The 18352-nt window shown below is 52.1% G+C and overlaps 1 protein-coding gene across 1 annotated transcript; it reads left to right on the top strand.

Moving 5' to 3' along the window:
- The first annotated feature begins 4934 nt into the window (after positions 1 to 4934).
- On the top strand, positions 4935 to 7118 carry LOC119957716 (insulin-like growth factor-binding protein complex acid labile subunit). The gene has a single exon (XM_038785796.1). It carries the CDS (start codon positions 4935 to 4937, stop codon positions 6951 to 6953), a length of 2019 nt encoding a protein of 672 aa, XP_038641724.1. The 3' UTR covers positions 6954 to 7118.
- The last annotated feature ends 11234 nt before the right edge of the window (positions 7119 to 18352 follow it).

Raw genomic sequence — 18352 nt, 5'->3', positions numbered from 1 at the left:
CTCACCCCTCACCTCTCACCATCACCCCTCACCCACATAACCCTCACCCACATAACCCTCACCCACTCAACCCTCACCCACATAACCCTCACCCCTCCCACCCCTCACCCACCGAACACCTCGTAAAGGCAGTGCAGAAAGAACCTTCGTAAAGGCAGCTTAAACATCTTCGCTGCACCAGGACAAGACATCTCCCAGCCTGGATTATCCTCTTTGCATTGTGTGGTAACCTTAAGCTGGTTTTGACTTAAAGATCTACTAAATTTAGATGTTGTTTGGGGGGAAAAGGGGAGTCTTAAGGAGTTCAGGGATTGTGGATAGATCGTTGAACAAGGGCAAGTTCTACGTAAACTGTGTGCGTGTTTAGTAATTCATATATTTAATTGTCTTTGCATGTTTGTGTGTATTTGTCTTTTCTTTAATTTAATAAATAGTCTCTAATAATTATTATATGACAACCAGGCTCCCTATTCTCATAGGGGTTTCACTTGATCCCATTCCAAAAAAATAACTACATCCCCACGAATTGGTGTTCCAAGTTGCAATACATGTTTAACGTCAGGACCCTGGGAAGCACCGAGGATCAGAGGGATCTTTGTGTGCATGTACACTGGTCCCTTAAGGTAGCAGGGCAGGAGGTTACAAAGGCTTATGGTATTTCATAGAACATACAGTGCAGAAAAAGGCCATTCGGCCCATCAAGTCTGACCCTTAGCACACTGGGCTAAATCGCTGGCTTTGAAAGCAGACCAAGGCAGGCCAGCAGCACGGTTCGATTCCCGTACCAGCCTCCCCGAACAGGCGCCGGAATGTGGCGACTAGGGGCTTTTCACAGTAACTTCATTGAAGCCTACTCGTGACAATAAGCGATTTTCATTTCATTAAGCTCTCACTTCCACCCTATCCCCATAACCCAATAACCCCTCCTAACCTTTTTGGACACTAAGGGCAGTTTAGCATGGCCAATCCGCCTAACCTGCACGTCTTTGGACTGTGGGAGGAAACCGGAGCACCCGGAGGAAACCCACGCAGACACGGGGAGAACGTGCAGACTCCACACAGACAGTGACCCAGCGGGGAATCGAACCCGGGACCCTGGCGCTGTGAAGCCACAGTGCTAGCCACTTGTGCTACTGTGCTGCCCTTATACTTTATACTTTATTCACACAGGGATAAAGTTTAAGAGCAGGGAGGTTATGCTGTAACTGTATAAAACGTTGGTTAGGCCAGAGTATTGTGTGGCAGTTCTGGACTCTACATTATAGGAGGGATCTGACAGCACTGGGAAGGGGGCAGAGGAGATTTACCAGGATGTTGCCTGGGTTGGAGAGTGTTAGTTATGGAGAGAGATTGAATACACTGGGGTTGTTTTCCTTGGAGCAGAGGAGACTGGGGGGGGGGGGACATGATTGAGATGTATAAAATGATGAGGGGCATAGATCGAGTAGACAGGAAGAAACTTTTCCCCTTGGTGGAGGGATCAATGACCAGGGGGCAGAGATTTAAGGTGAGGGACAGGAGGTTTAGAGGGGATGTGAGGGGGAAACCTTTTCACCCAGAGGGAGGTGGGAGTCTGGAACTCGCTGTCTGAAAGGGTGACGGAGGCGGGAACCCTCACAACATTTCAGAAGGATTTAGATGTTCACTTGCGATCCCGGGGCAGACAGGGCTGTGGGCCAAGTGCTGAAAAATGGGATTAGAATAGTTAGGCGGTTGTTTTTGGCCGACACAGATGTGATGGGCTGAATGGCCATTTCTGTGCTATTTAATTCTCTGATCTTCGCAGATAACATCTGCGTGGCTTCATGACAGAAACAGATCGGGAGGTTTTTGTGGCGTGAGAGGTGCTATACAGACACAGTTGCTCCCTCTGAAGGAAGCGTTCCTTTGACACGCACCTTGATTTCTCTTTCGTGTGTCTTTCGAAGGTGCCAAATTGCACATGAACGCAAGTGGCGGTCGGAGCCACTTCCTGGCATCTTCCAAGTAATGAGAAAACTAGAAGACCAAATCGCTGATTCGCCTTTCGTCGCACCTCCTTCAGCGAAGCAGCAACAATCTCCTGTCAGAACCTAGAGGGGGGGCCAAATTGCCCGGGGCGGTGGGGAGTGCAGGGGAGCAGGACCCCAGTGTCCGTCACTATACGTCATTAGAGGCTCGTTGCTTGTTGGACAGTGATCAACCACCTTCGGACAAAACCCATCACAGGAAGGGTGAGTAAACCATCCCAACGCTGACTTTCAACGCTATATTTCCGAGTTTTTTGGGGGGGGGGTAGTTTTATTGTGAGCAAGCCTTCAAGCCTTTCCAGAAAGGTCGACCAGAGTCACCGCCGTTAGCGGACTTAGGAATGAACGTGAATCGAAATATGTGCCAGGTGAAACATTTTCATGGGAAGAAGAGTCCTTGGGAAGAATAGTGCACTTGCGGGATTGCGGGATTGCGGGATTGCGGAGCAGTGGGATCTGGGGGTTACAGCTACGCAGGTGGCAAAAAGTAGCAACGCAGGTTCAGAGAACTGAAGCGAATGAACCACTGGGGTCTTAATTCGAGGGGGACGGAACTAGGGGAGCGATAAAGTGAGGTTAGTTAGACCACACTTCAAGTATCGTGAGCAGTGGCAACAACTTCTTGCTGTTTTTGTGCACAACCTTCAGAGGTTTTGATGATATAAGAAGGGTTCAAAGAGGCATTGAGGAAGGTGCGTAAAAGGTTTATTCAGAACAATATCGGAGCTTCTACCTATTAGAGAGCGGTAAGCTGGTTGCCATCCGCCCTGGGCTGGATTCTCCTTGGGCAGGATCCTCGGCTAGTAATCCAGAGGACCTCAGGCTAATTCTCCCGGGAAGGGGAGAGGGGGGGATGGCTTGATGTTTTGAGTATGTAGAAGTCTATCGCAGTCAGTCTTGAACATACTCCATCGCTGAGCTTCCGCACTCCTCTGGGATAGAGATCTCCAAAGATTCACCCCCCCCCCCCTCCCTGACGGAATATCTCCAGTGTCCTCCCACAAGCCTTGAAAGACGTGCTTGATAGGCGAATTGGGCATTCTGAATTCTCCCTCCGTGTACCCGAACAGGCGCCGGAATGTGGTGACTAGGGGCTTTTCACAGTAACTTCATTGCAGTGTTAATGTAAGCCTACTTGTGACACTACCAAAGATTATTAACATTATTATCATTATTATCATTATTATCATTATTATCAATATTAGCATTATTACCATTATTAGCATTATTATTAATGCCCGCACATGAAGGAACGAAGAAACTAAAACTTAGGGGCCGGAAATATAAAATAATCACTGATCATTCAAAACAGAATTCAAGGGAAACTTTATACTGACTGCAAGAACGGAAACTCGCTGCACAATGTCAGGTTGAGGTGGAAAAGAAAACTAAGGGAACTAAATGTAATATCTCCAAATTTGCAGATGACACCAAGTTGGGTGGGAGGGTGAGCTGTGAGGAGGATGCAGAGACGCTTCAGTGGGATTTGGTCAAGTTGAATGAATGGGCAAATTAGTGGTCACTAATACGGGAAGGCAGATTATTATCTGAATGAAGGAGAGGGGAGTGTGCAGCGGGACCTGGGTGTCGTTGTGCACCATTCGCTGAAGGTAAGCATGCAGGTGCAGCAGGCGGTAAAGAAGGCTAATGGTATGTTGGCCTTCATTGCGAGAGGATTCGTGTACAGGAGCAGGGATCATCGAATCATAGAATTTACAATGCAAAAGGAGGCCATTCGGTCCATCGAGTCTGCACCGGCCCTTGGAAAGAGCACCCTACCCAAGCCCACACCTCCACCCTATCCCCATAACCACTCATAACTTTTAGGACACTAAGGGACAGTTTAGCACGGCCAATCTAACTAACCTGCACTTCTTTGGACTGTGGGAGGAAACCGAGCACCCGGAGGAAACCCACGCAGACACGGGGAGAAGGTGCAGACTCCGCATAGACAGTCACCCGAGGCCGGAATTGAACCCGGGTCCCTTGAGCTGTGAGGCAACAGTGCTAACCACTGCGCCACCATGCTGTCGTCTTGCTGCAATTCTACAGGCCACACCTGGAATATTATGCACAGTTTTGGTCTCCTTCTCTGAGGAAGGATGTTCTTGCTCTCGAGGGAGTGCAGCAAAGGTTTACCAGACTGATTCCAGGGATGGCGGGACTGTCATATGAGGAGGGATTGACTAGGTTGGAATTGTTCTCGCTGGAGTTCAGAAGGATGAGGGGGGATCTCATAGAGACTTATAAATTTCTAACAGGACTGGACAAAATTCTAACAGGACTAGACAGGGTAGATGTTCCCATTGGTGGGTGTGTCCAGAACCAGGGGTCACAGTCTGAGGATTCTGGGTAAACCATTTTGCACAGAGATAAGGAGACATTTCTTCACCCAAAGAGTGGTGAGCCTGTGGAATTCATTACCCCAGGAAGTAGTTGATGCTAAAACATTGAATATATTCAAGAGGTGGCTGGATATAGCACTTGGGGCGAATGGGATCAAAGGTTATGGGGAGAAAGCAGGATTAGGCTATTGAGTTGGATGATCAGCCATGATTGTGATGAATGGCAGAGCAGGCTCGAAGGGCCAAAAGGCCTCCTCCTGCTCCTATCTTCTATGTATCGATGTATCTATCTTCTATATATCTATGTATGTATCTGGCAGTGCCTCAAACTAGTGAACTGGGGATCGGGGTAATTGATGTGGAGACACAGAAAGGGGGGAATTGTGCTTGCCTGTGGTGAGAATTTTGATGTGGTAACACTGGCCACAATGTGTCTATGTTACAGAGGTTCCATTGGATCATGAAGACAATGCTCTTGGTTGTTGGAGTGCTGGGGCTGATGCTGTGCTCAGTGAGAATCTGCTCGCCCGCTGAAGACGTCTGCCCGCCCTGTGAGTGCACTAACTCCACCCCCTGGATAATGTGGTGCATCGATAAGGAGCTGAACGCGGTTCCCGTAGATATCCCGTTTGGTATTCAGGAGATCTTCCTGCAGCACAATCGGATTTCCACCCTCCTGCCGACAGATTTCTTCAGTGACGGCTCTGGGCACGGCAATGGCTTGGCGCCTTCCGGAAGGAGGCCCAGGAATCATCTCCTCTCCCTGGACGTCAGCCACAATTCTCTCAGCTCCATACCAACGGAGGCGCTAGCCACCCTGCAGCAACTGAACAGGCTTTACCTGAATGGAAATCAGATCGCCACCTTGGCGCCAGGTTGCCTAGGAAACCTCACGCACCTCAAGGAGCTGCACCTGAGTGAGAATCGCCTTCAGGTTTTGAAACCTGGTGCCTTTTCCGGACTTCCCAATCTTCAGAAACTCATGTTAAGCTTGAATAACATCACGAGCATTGCCCCGGGAGTCTTCAGTGAGCTGGACATGTTGGTGTTCCTACAGCTTAACGGCAATCAGATCTCGGTGCTCCAACCCGGAGCCTTCCAGGGGCTAAAGAACCTTAAGCAGCTCTATCTCCGAAGTAACACTCTTCATTCCTTAACCAAAGGCTCAATGGATGACCTTGATCAACTCCACATCTTGAGTCTGAGCCACAACCGTCTACGTTTGGTGCCCGAGGAAGCTGTGGTGAACCTTCAAGCGTTGAAGGATCTTTACTTGAATAATAATCACATTGCGTTCCTTCCTGAAGGGTTTCTATCCCAATTCAGGAAGCTCGTTATATTGGACATCAGCAACAACGAACTGACGCAGGTGCCAGAAGATGCTCTGCTTGGTCTGACCAGGTTAAAACTGCTCGACTTGAGCTTTAACAACCTCACTAACCTTCCTCCCGGAACGTTCCGTCAGCTTCTGAACTTGACTGTACTAAATCTTTTCAACAACCGCATGGTCACGTTGCCTGGACAAGTCTTCGGCGGCCTCCTGAGCCTGAAAGAACTTCACTTGGACAACAACCGCCTCGCGTCTCTGCCTCAAGAGATATTTCAGAAACAGTTTGAGCTGAAGGAGCTTCAACTGGACAACAACTTGCTCTCGAGCCTGCCAGAGGCCGTCTTCCACAACCTGACAAATTTGAAGACCTTATACCTTGACAATAATAAGTTGCGCTCCATCCACGTGGCAACCTTCCAGGACCTGGGTCACCTGAGGGAGCTCCAGGTGGACCAGAACAACATCACCTTCCTCCCCGAGAAGATCTTTGACGGCCTGACGGAGCTGAGGATCCTGCAACTCAATCAGAACCGCCTGTCGGCCCTCCCTCCCGATGTCTTTGGACGCCTGTCCAACTTGAGGGAGCTGCAGCTGAGCGACAATTTATTCACCAGCCTTTCACCAGGACTCTTCAAGAACCTGAAGAAGCTGAAAGACTTGTACCTTGACAGCAATTGGCTGCACACCGTCGAGTCAGACCTCTTTCGGGACTTGCAAACCTTGGAGGAACTGCAGCTCCAATTCAATCACCTCCTCCATCTGTCTCCTGGAGCCTTCGCCCACCTCCCCAGATTGAAGAAGCTGCATGTTCACAACAACCATCTGGCCACCTTAGCCCCCGGGATCTTCGAGAAGCAGAAGAACTTGCAAGAGTTGCACCTGGACAGGAACGCCATCTCCTCCCTCCCCGCGGCCATTTTCCAAAATCTCGCCCATCTTACCGTCCTGCACCTCAACTTCAACCGGTTGACCAACGTCAGCGATGGGTTGCTGGAACCCCTGACGAGGCTCAAACAGGTCCTTTTGCACGGCAATCCCTGGGACTGTCGCTGTCCGTCCATTCTCTACCTCAGTGGCTGGCTGCAGAGGAATCCGAATGTTGTCCAAGGGGAGGTGGAGTGTTCCTCAGACAAATCGCCGGTGGCGTCTGTAAAGACGTTCACTTCGGTCCCCTTGCACTGTTCATCCACTCCAAATCGGCCAGTGACCTGCCTGCAAATTCTCTGCCACGTCTGCCTCGCCCTTTTCCTCAACCTGACCTTGCATTGAACGTCCTCGACAGCCCTCTGCCCTCCTCTAATCCTGAAACCCCTTGCTCTTCCCTGATTCCCGCCGCTCCACCATCGGAGACCATGCCGTCGGCTACCTGGGGCTCCGAGCTCCGGGATTCCCTCCCCTAAACCTTCCTCCTCTCTCTCCTGCCTCCTCCTTTAGAAGGAGGCATTTTTATTCTCCTCCTTTTTCACATTTTCTCCCGGATTTACACCCACCAACAACAAACAATAATCAACAACAAATCCCCATAACAATAACAACGATCCCATCCTCCCAACAACCCTCAAACATCAGCCCACATGGTCACACAAACAAATGACAAAAAAGGAATCAGGGATTACCCATAGTCATCCTTCATACACATAGCCCCCCTCCCCCCAACCCTCCCACCCACCCCCCCCCCCACCCCAATTAATGTTCGATGTTATCCAGTTCTTGAAAGTGCATAATAAATAGTGCCCATGACTTGTAGAACCCCTCCGAGCTTCCCCTCAGTTCGAACTTAACCTTCTCAAGGGTCAAGTATTCCAACAGGTCCCCCCGCCACGCTGGGGCACAGGGTGGAGAGGCTGCTCTCCATCCCAACAGGATCCGCCTTCGGGCGATCAACGAGGCGAAGGCTACGATATCTGCCTCCGCACCCGTTTCCAACCCTGGCTGGTCCGACACCTCGAATATGGCCTCCTGGGGGACCCGGGTCCAGCTTCACATGCACCACCTTGGAAATGACCCTAAACACCTCCTTCCAGTATTCCCCAAGCTTTGGGCAGGACCAAAACATATGAACGTGATTCGCGGGCGTTCACACACATCTTCCGCCCCTTCAAAGAATCGGCTCACCCTCGCCCTCGTGAGGTGTGCTCTGTACACCACGTCTCCCCGCTACCTTGACGGAGATTTTGCTCACGTCTCCTTCTGCAGCTCATTGTCCGATTGTCCCCAATTTAGTCGGATACTCGGGGCTTTTCACAGTAACTTCATTGAAGCCTACTTGTGACAATAAGCGATTATTATTATTATTACTGTTCCCGTGAGGCAGCTGGGCCGCCTTTTGTTTCAATGCTGCTAGATTGGGAAATGTTGAGGTTCAGGGGAGGTGGGGGGGGGGGGGGGGGGGGGGGGGGGCTGGGTGCCCCTGGTGCGCCAGTCACTGACAGCAGGTACAGCAAGCAGGTAGGAAGCCAAATGGTCTGTTGGCCTTCAATGCGAGAGGACTCAGCATAGAAAAATACAGCACAGAACAAGCCCTTCGGCCCACGATGTCGTGCCAAACTTTTGTCCTAGATTAAGAGCAAATTAATCTACACCCCATCATTCTATTGTGATCCATGTACCTATCCAATAGCCGCTTGAAGGTCCCTAATGTTTCCGACTCAACTACTTCCACAGGCAGTGCATTCCACGCCCCCACTACTCTCTGGGTAAAGACCCTACCTCTGACATCCCCCCTATAGCTTCCACCGTTCACCTTAAATTTATGTCCCCTTGTAATGGTTTGTTCCACCCGGGGAAAAAGTCTCTGACTGTCTACTCTATCTATTCCCCTGATCATCTTATACACCTCTATCAAGTCACCCCTGGTTTAGCTCACTGGGCTAAATCGCTGGCTTTTAAAGCAGACCAAGGCAGGCCAGCAGCACGGTTCGATTCCCGTACCAGCCTCCCCGGACAGGCGCCGGAATGTGGCGACTAAGGGCTTTTCACAGTAACTTCATTGAAGCCTACTCGTGACAATAAGCGATTTTCATTTTTCATTTCATCCTTCTCCGTTCTAATGAGAAAAGGCCTAGCACCCTCAAACTTTCCTCGTAAGACCTACTCTCCATTCCAGACAACATCCTGGTAAATCTCCTTTGCACCTTTTCCAAAGCTTCCACATCCTTCCTAAAATGAGGCGACCAGAACTGCACACAGTACTCCAAATGTGGCCTGACCAAGGTTTTGTACAGCTGCATCATCACCTCACAGCTCTTTAATTCAATCCCTCTGCTAATGAACGCTAGCACACCATAGGCCTTCTTCACAGCTCTATCCACTTGAGAGTCAACTTTCAAAGATCTATGAACATAGACCCCAAGATCTCTCTGCTCCTCCACATTGCCAAGAACCCTACCGTTAACCCTGTATTCCGCATTCATATTTGTCCTTCCAAAATGGACAACCTCACACTTTTCAGGGTTAAACTCCATCTGCCACTTCTCAGCCCAGCTCTGCATCCCACCTATGTCCCTTTGCACAGGAGCGAGGGTGTCCGATTGCAGCTGTACAGGGCCCTTGGTGAGATCACACCTGGAGTATTGTGGGCAGTTTTGGTCTCCATACCCGAGAAAGGATATACTTTCCACAGAGGGAGTTCAGCGAAGGTTCACCAGACTGGTTCCTGGGACAGCAGGGTTGTCGTACGAGGAGAGAACACAGAACAACAACAGCACAGGAACAGGCCCTTCGGCCCTCCAAGCCTGTACTGGTCATGGAGCCAACCTTTGCCAAAACCCTCAGCACTTCAAGGTCGAGTCAAGTGCGTTTGTATTCACTGGAATTTAGAAGAATGAGAGGGGATCTGATTGAAACGTATAAAATGCTGACAGGGCTGGGCAGACTGGAGACTGGGATGTTGTTACCCCTGGCTGGGGGGCGGGGTGGGGGGCGGGGCGTGGAGTCTAGAACCAGGGGTCACTGTCTCAGGATACGGGAGCCATTTAGAACTAAGATGAGGAGAAACCTCTTCACTCGGAGGATGGTGAACCTGTGGAATTCTCCACCGCAGAAAGCCTTGGAGGCCGAGTCACTGAATATATTTAAGAAGGAAATAGACAGATTTATAGGGGGCGATTCTCCAATATGGAGCCCAAGTGTTCGGGTCGTCGTAAACATCGTCGCGTTTCACAACGGCGCGAACTGGGCCCGGGTACGACCGATTCTGGCCCCCACAGGGGGCTAACACTGTGCTGGAGCCGCCGCTCCAGCCTCCTTTCGCAGCGCCAGATGGCCGCCGCGCCAACCCACGCCTGCTCAGTTGGGCCTCGCCAACCCACGCGTGCTCAGTTGGGCCGCGGTAACCCACGCGTGTTCAGTTGGGCCTCGCCAACCCACGCGTGCTCAGTTGGGCCACGCCAACCCACGCGTGCTCAGTTGGGCCTCGCCAACCCACGCGTGCTCAGTTGGGCCACGCCAACCCACGCGTGTTCAGTTGGGCCTCGCCAACCCACGCGTGCTCAGTTGGGCCACGCCAACCCACGCGTGCTCAGTTGGGCCTCGCCAACCCACGCGTGTTCAGTTGGGCCACGCCAACCCACGTGTGCTCAGTTGGGCCTCGCCAACCCACGCGTGCTCAGTTGGGCCTCGCCAACCCACGCGTGCTCAGTTGGGCCTCGCCAACCCACGCGTGGTCAGTTGGGTCACGCCAACCCACGCGTGCTCAGTTGGGCCTCGCCAACCCACGTGTGCTCAGTTGGGCCTCGCCAACCCACGCGTGCTCAGTTGGGCCGCGGTAACCCACGCGGGGGACTTCTTCAGTGCGCCAGCCTCGACCAACATGGCGTTGGTTTCCAGGGGCTGGCTGCGGCAGAAAGTAGGCCCGGGAGGGGGGGGGGGAGGCCGGCCCGTCGATCGGTAGGCCCCGATCGCGGGTCAGACCCCATTGGAGGACCCCCCCCCCCCCCCCCCCCGCACAGCCCCCCCCCCCCCCCCCCCCCACCGACCATTCGCGCAGAGATCCCACCAGCAGCGACCAGGCATGCACGGCGCCGGCGGGACTCTGTCGTATCAGCGCGGCCGCTCAGCCCATCCGGGCTGGATGATCGGCGGCCCCGACGATTCCAGCGGCCGGCGCCGCGCAAATTGCGCTGATTCTCCGCACCTCGGATAAATTGCGCGCCAGCGTTGTGGCGCGGTTGCGCCGATTCTCCGGCCCGGCGCGGGGCTCGGAGAATCGCCCCCTTAGACTCTAAAGGCATCAAGGGGATCTGGGGAGAGCCTGGGGAGTATGGCGTTGAAATAAAGAATCAGCCATGATCCTATTGAGTATAGGAGCAGGCTCGAAGGGCCAAATGGCCTCCTCCTGCTCCGATTTCCTAAGTTGGGAGATTTTACAACAATAACAGAGCTTTATAAGATAAGGCTCTGTTGTTGCCAGTGGAGTTTATCCCAGGTAGAAATTAGGCCAAAATGACATGACATTGTTGTGGGGTGAAATGGATTGGGAACGTTTAGACATGGGGTGGGATTCTCTGTCCCGCCGTACCCGGTTTCCTGGTGTGTCGCATCCCCGCCAGCAGCGGGATCCCCTGCCCCTGCGGCCGGCCAATGGGGTCACCCATTGTGGGCACCCACACATCATCGGGAGATCCGCGGGCAAGAGTGCGCTGCCGTCGACGGAGAGTGCTCCAACCATCATGAGCTTTAGTTTGCGCATTTTCCGGGTATGGGCATTGCATTTATTGCCCATCCCTAATTGCCCCTTGAGGAGGTAGTGGGTGAGCCGCCTCCTCGAACTGCTACACTCCCTGTGGTTTAGGTACACCCACCGTGCTGTTAGGGAGGGAGTTCCACGGCTTAGAACAGCGACAGTGAAGGAACGGCCGATATATTTCCAGGTCAGGGTGGTGTGGGGTATGGAGGGGGACCTCCAGGTGGCGGGGATACCAGGTATCTGCTGCCCCCCCCCCGTCCTTCTGGATGGTAGAGGTCACGGGTTTGGAAGGTACTGTCGAAGGAACCTCGGCGAGTTGCTGCGGTACATCTTGTAGACGGTACAATGGCTGCCACTGTGCGTCGGTGGTGGAAGGAGTGAATGTTGAAGGTGGTGGATGGGCTGCCAATCAAGCGGGGCTGCTTTGTCCTGGACGGTGTCGAGCTTCTTGAGTGTTGTTGGAGCTACGCTCACCCAGGCAAGTGGAGAGTCATCCAGGATAATATGAGCCTGGGGCTGACTTGAAAGTGCAGCCTGCCTTCCCCGTCCTTTACTGTTATATATTTATACGTGGAGGACTCGGCAATAAGTCCTGTATTCAACACAATGATGGTGGAGTCAGGGCGGAGGTTGAGTGAAGAACTTTGGAAGAGTAGGAGGTAGGAGCTCAGAGGAAGGACAATAGTACGGGTGATTAAATACAGAAAGGGCTGTGATGGAGACGGACCGACCCCTGGAGGTCAGAAAAGTATTGCCGCCTCAGACAACCAGTTGCCCTGTCGCCAGGGAAACCTTTGTCATTCTTCTCTTAATGGATGACATCAGAGAGAATCCAAGTCCAGGGGTTCGTTATGGTGTTAACCGAACGACATCATCCGGAGGTTCGCAAAGAGGGTGTGATGAATTTGGGAGTTTCTTTTATATATTGTGTTGTATGTATCTGATGCAGAAATGATTACATGCATGGGTGGGGGTGTGTATATATCTGCTGTGGTCAATTTTTTATAAATATCCTGGATGCAAAATGGACAGATTTTGTGGCTGCAGAGGTGCAATTAAGATGCCGTAATGTTAGATCATCGTTATTTCAAACCATGGTTTTTTTTTTGTTACAATTTACAGGGAGTAGATAATTAGAGACATTGTGTTTAAACTTAAGTAATTAGGTCATGGGATTTGAGTGGAATGGGGATGATGTAATTAATGGGAGGAGCCAGGTCTGTAGCAGGCGTGATTTGAGTTTAGTTGTGGCTGTGAGGTGAACAGCAGCTTCTGCAGAAGGCTGTGCGAGAGATACAGCATTAATCTGACAGGATCTCTCTCTCTCTCTCTCTCTCTCTCTCTCTCTCTCTCTCTCTCTCTCTCCTTTTGAGCAGTCTCTCAAAAGATCTCTGCATCCAAAGATTGGTGAGAATTCCTGTGTTTGCTGGCTCCATGTAAAAGTGGTCTTTGCCCTGTGATGGTTTTGCCTGATTGGAGATAAAGAACGCATTATTAGTTGGAAGCTAAAGTGAGAGGAGATCAAATTGAGGTACACAAAATGATAAGAGGCATTGACAAAAGCAGACGCTTCCTCTTGTGGGGCATTCTAGAACGGGTGGTCACAGTCTTTGGACAGGGGGTGGTAGATTTAAAACAGGGTTGAGGAGAAACGACTTCCCAAAGGGTTGTGAATCTGTGGAATTCGCTACCCGAGAGTGCGGAGGATGCTGGGACAGTGAGTAAATTTAACGAGGGGATGGACAGATTTTTCATTGGGAATGGGTTGGAAGGTTATGGAGAATGGGCAGGACAGTCGAGTTAAGGTCAGGATGGGATTGAATGGGGGCAGCACTGTGGTGCAGTGGGTTAGCCCTGTTGCCTCACGGCGCCGAGGTCCCAGGTTCGATCCCGGCTCTGGGTCACTGTCCGTGTAGAGTTTGCACATTCTCCCCGTGTCCGCAGTGGGTTTCGCCCCCACAACCCAAAGATGTGCAGAGTAGGTGAATTGACTACGCTAAATTGCCCCTTAATTGGAAAAAGTGAATTGGGTACTCTAAATTTATTTTTAAATGTATTGAATGGCGGAGCAGGGATCGAGGAACTGGATTTCCTGGTTGTTTTGATATTATGATATGTTTTTATTGCCAAGCACTGTTTAACTAGAAATTAAAAGCTATTTTTCTGTGATGTTAAAGGTAGTTTAATATGTGTCAGTAATAAAGGTTGTTTTAATATATCATTTACTGGTGTGATGTATCTGTGTGTGTTTGGCATTCCCCCAGAGTTCCCCTCGTGTCAGAGGTCACACGGCTATGGCAGGCCAGACAGGACACTCGGTCATCTTCGCGTTTCAGAGCCCGAACATGGAGTGGACACCCCGGGCAAAGCTCTGGATTTCCCTCCCTACACCCACCCTCCCCTTCTCGAACCCACCCCGAGGGCTGCACGGTAGCACAGTGGTAGGCACTGTGGCTTCACAGCTCCAGGATCCCAGGTTTGATTCCCGGCTTGGGGTCACTGTCTGTGCGGAGTCTGCACGTTCTCCCCGTGTCTGCGTGGGTTTCCTCCGGGTGCTCCGGTTTCCTCCCACAAGTCCCGAAAGACGTGCTGGTTAGGTGAATTGGACATTCTGAATTCTCCCTCCGTGTACCCGAACAGGCGCCGGAATGTGGCGACTAGGGGATTTTCACAGTAACTTCATTGCAGTGTTAATGTAAGCCTACTTGTGACACTAATAAAGATTATAATTATCACTAGGTTTACATCGCCCACGCGAACACTCCCTCGTGTTGCTCGGCTTCCAGCTCCTTTGGCGATGCTGACTGACGGACTGAGAGGGGGAACCAGCTGGCTCCCCCTGCCCCCAACCCCACCCCTCCCGCCTCTTAAAGCGGGACCTTTCTTTTGCCACCCACCGCTTGACTGTTCCGCGGCATCGAGGCCGACGGCTCTGTCTTTTGATGTCAGATTCCGATAACCTTTGTCAGCGAGCCTGTGGTCGGGTCGCCGCTCTGTCGAGGCGATGGCTTTGCTGCCGGCTTCTTGGAATTAAAATTAGGCTGTTGCACGAACCACAGACCACAACGCAATCCGCTGACTCAGGCTCTGTTTCCTCGTCAGCATCTCCGTGTTTCTAGGGGTAACCGAGGTGTTCAGAGGTGGGGGTGGGGTTTCGCCGCAGTGACCTCGATCGACGTAGGAACTAACGGCCAGACTGACCCCCATTACCTCACGGCCTCAGTCCCCAATCAGCTGATCCGGGTAGGTCTCTATTCTCTCAGACTGGTTTGTGGCACCCAACGAGGCCATTCGGCCCATCGGATCCATACCGGTTGTCTGTAGGTCAATCCAGTCGGCCCCACTGCTCCTGTTCCGTTGGGTCGGGGGTCATACCCGGCACAAAGGGCGATGGTTGGAGGACAATCACCACAGCTCCAGGGCTTCGCTGCAGGAGTTCCCCAGGGTAGTGCCCTCGGCCCGAAGCTCTGCGAGGTTATTTCCCTCGAGCACCCTGATGCACTATCAATTACCACAAAGACGAGAGCAGTGGAATAATCGAGGGTTTATTGAGCAAAGATGTTGTGCCTCCTGCAGCTGGAACCAGAATGGCTGCAGCACGGTGAGCACAGACATTTATACCCTGCCTACTGGGCGGAGCCAGCAGGCAAGGATTTACCCATGTACCTCTACTGTACGTGTCTTACCGTAATACATATAATACTGGCAGTGGTGACTACCACACACCCATCCAAGATCCGTTTAAATCATCAGCCCCTCTGCCACCCCCCCCCCCCCCCCCCCCCCATCATGAGCAGAGGGTTCCAGGTCATCATCCCTCGCCGTGAGAACACAATCTTCCGCACATCTCTCCCCTCGCCCCCGGGATCACTTTCCCAAACCCTGAAATCAATCACTCCAGTCCGTACCAGCCTCCCCGGACAGGCGCCGGAATGTGGCGACTAGGGGCTTTCCACAGTAACTTCATTGAAGCCTACTCGTGACAATAAGCCATTTTCATTTCATTAAGACAGCAGACAAAGGCATCAGTTTCCCTCTGTCTAACTGATCTAAACCTGTCATAACTGTGGTCACCTCGAGTAAATCTCAATCTGATTTGATTCAAGGTTATACCCAGTTCCTCCAATTTTAACCTTGGAGCTAAATTTCCACATTGTTAATTTTCCAGGTGCTGTGCCTTTAAGGGACATTCACCTCACTTGGCTCTCGTTCAGGGAGGACCTGGGTCCCAATGCTGCACGTGAGGCTTCAGCCCCAGAGACTAGGCCGACGCTCCCCGGAACGGGAGTGCTGCACCGTCAGGGGCGGCCATCTGAAGAAAGGCCCCTTCTTCCCTCTCAGGGTCTCACGGCCCGACAAAGGGAGCAATTCTCTTGAAAACCTGGGCAACATTCCTCCCTCAATCAGTGCCATCAGCTTCACAGTCACTCGGCCCATTTACTGCTTGTGGGATCTTGCTGTGCATGCATTTGACTGTTGTATTTGCCCACATAGTGGGGCGGCTTCATAGAAATTCCATCAAACCCCATCCCTCTAGCTTGCCGAATCTCCCATTCCTCCACATTTCCCATCGAATCCCAGTCCTCTGGGATTATAACTCTTCCATTTCCTGACGCCTACGTCCCGATGAGCAGGAACTTATTTCCAGTAAATGCCGGAAAGGCTGATGCCAGTCTCCGCCTTAAGCGTCGCTCCGGAACTACTGACCCCCCAGACTCTCTTCCTGGCAACTGTCTCAGAACCAGGCTGTCCGCAGCCTAGGAGGTCTCGTGATGGGCCTGTCATATCCGTGCTTCTCTAATCGTGCTATCACGGAGGGTGTTGACCTTCAGGCCTGTGACCTCTCCTGACTCACCCTGCCTCTGCTGATCTGCTGCTTGATCCCGCAATCCATGGCGTTTCTCACGTGTCAGCTACCACGTTCCTGAATGGTCAGTCTCCCACCTCCTACCCTCCGTAGACCGGAGGTCATCCAATCCTCTGCTGCTCCCTCACCTTCTCAGCCCATGTGCCCGCTCACCAGCGTTTGTTCCCAGTGAAACAACATTTTTATTTGCAAAACTCCCATCCACGTTTTCAAAACCCTCCGAGGCCTTTCCCCTCCCAACCTCTGTGAATTCCTCCAGCCCCTCCGAGCTCTTGGCTTTCCTCGAATCTCGGCCTGATGAGCATCGTCCCCGGATTTTAATTGCTCCGCCATTGGCGGCTGTGCTTTCAGTTGCCTGGGGTCCCGACCTCTCGAATTCCCTCCCCGAAACCTCTCCGTCTCTCTTTACCGCCTTTGAGACGGCCCGTAAAATCCCCACCTTTTTCCAAACTTGGATGGATTGTCATCTCACCCACCGCCCTCCCTCCCTCCACCACCGACGCACAGTGGCAGCCGTGTGTCCCGTCTACAAGATGCACTGCAGCAACTCACCAAGGCTCCTTCGACAGCACCTTCCAAACCTGTGACCCCGACTATCTAGAAGGACAAGAGCAGCAGATACCTGGGAACCCCACCACCTGGAGGTTCCCCTCCCAGTCACTCACCGCCCTGACTTGGAAATATATTGGCCGTTCCTTCACTGTCGCTGGGTCAAAACCCTGGAACCCCCTCCCTAATAACACTACGAGAATACCTTTGCAACGGGGACTGCAGCGGTTCAAGAAGGCGGCTCACCCACCACCTTCTCAAAGTGACAATTTGGGACGGACAATAAATGTTGGGCCCAGCCAGAGACGCCCGCATCCCAAGAATGAATTTCAAACAAAATCTTTCCACGATATCTGAGCACCAGAACATTTGCCAGCAACGTGCCCAGGGCATCATTTCACATATACATTGTCCCATGAATGAATGAATGAATAAATTTTAAAACATCTTTTGGCCATTTTGCCATTTACTGCGTTACTGTCTGAATGCTTCATTTTGCTTCTGTGACCAACTTTGGGACACTTTGCTGTTTACGACACCCTAGAAAACAAAACTTCTTCAATTGGGTTCCATCAAACTGCACCCCCTCGTTCCCCCAGTCCCCCCCCCGCCTCTCCCGCCTCTCCCGCCCCCCATTCCCCCGCCCCCCCCTCCATTTCCCCCTCTGTTCCCTCCCCATATCCCCACCCTCCATTACCTCCATTAACCCAATTCCCACCGTTTCCCTCCCCATTTCCCCCTTTTATCCCCCATTCCACCCCGTTCGCTCCATTCACCCAGTTCCCTGCTGTTCACCACATTCACCCCCATCCCCCCCCCCCCCCCCCCCCCCCCCCCCCCCCCCCCCGTGTTGCAGTATGTCAGAAAGTGAAAGAACGGATGGAATCAGGAAATCTCGCCGCTCCTGTCCCAGAAACAAAGACGGAATGACTGGATCTCTTTCTGCCCCCCCCCCCCCCCCCGCTTCGATGAGGTCAATCGAGCTGACCTGTGCACTTTGAACTTGTGCCTAACCTCTGACCGCTCGGGCTGTGACCTTGCCGTGTGTCAGCTGGAGTTTCTCTCTCAGCTCCAGGACAGAATGACAGGAAGCCGCTGTTTACAGGGAGTTACAGCACAGGACTGTTTACTAAGGGCTCATTTTCCTCAGCCAGTGGAAAAAAGCTATTTTGAATCGTTGAGTTCTGACAACCTTAAGATGCATTCCTGCCGCCCGAGACAATGTTGTTTTTGTTAATGCTGATGCCACTGCCGATGTCGCTTACCATTGGGACTGATCCAATCGAGCACGACTTTCATCCAACTTCATAGAATCAGAGAATTCCTATGCTGCAGAAGGAGGCCATTCGGCCCATTGAGTCTGCGCCTACCCTCCAAAAGAGCATCCCTACCTTGGCCCACTCCACCGCCCTATCCCTGTAACCCCACCTCACCTTTTGGACAATATTGGACAATTGATTACGGCCAATCAACCCAAGTTGCACATCTTTGGACTGTGGGAGGAAACCGGAGTGCCCGGAGGAAACCCACGCACACACGGGGAGGACGTGCAAACTCCGCACAGAC

Source organism: Scyliorhinus canicula, chromosome 27 (genome assembly GCF_902713615.1).
Source record: "Scyliorhinus canicula chromosome 27, sScyCan1.1, whole genome shotgun sequence".
NCBI classification, from domain to species: Eukaryota; Metazoa; Chordata; class Chondrichthyes; order Carcharhiniformes; family Scyliorhinidae; genus Scyliorhinus; species Scyliorhinus canicula.
Note: the sequence above shows the minus strand (reverse complement) of the source record. Positions and strands in the feature narration are given on the sequence as shown.

What these genes read in the sequence shown, in the direction of transcription:
- LOC119957716 (XM_038785796.1), top strand. Translation starts at nt 4,935, where the DNA reads ATGTGGTGCATCGATAAGGAGCTGAACGCGGTTCCCGTAGATATCCCG.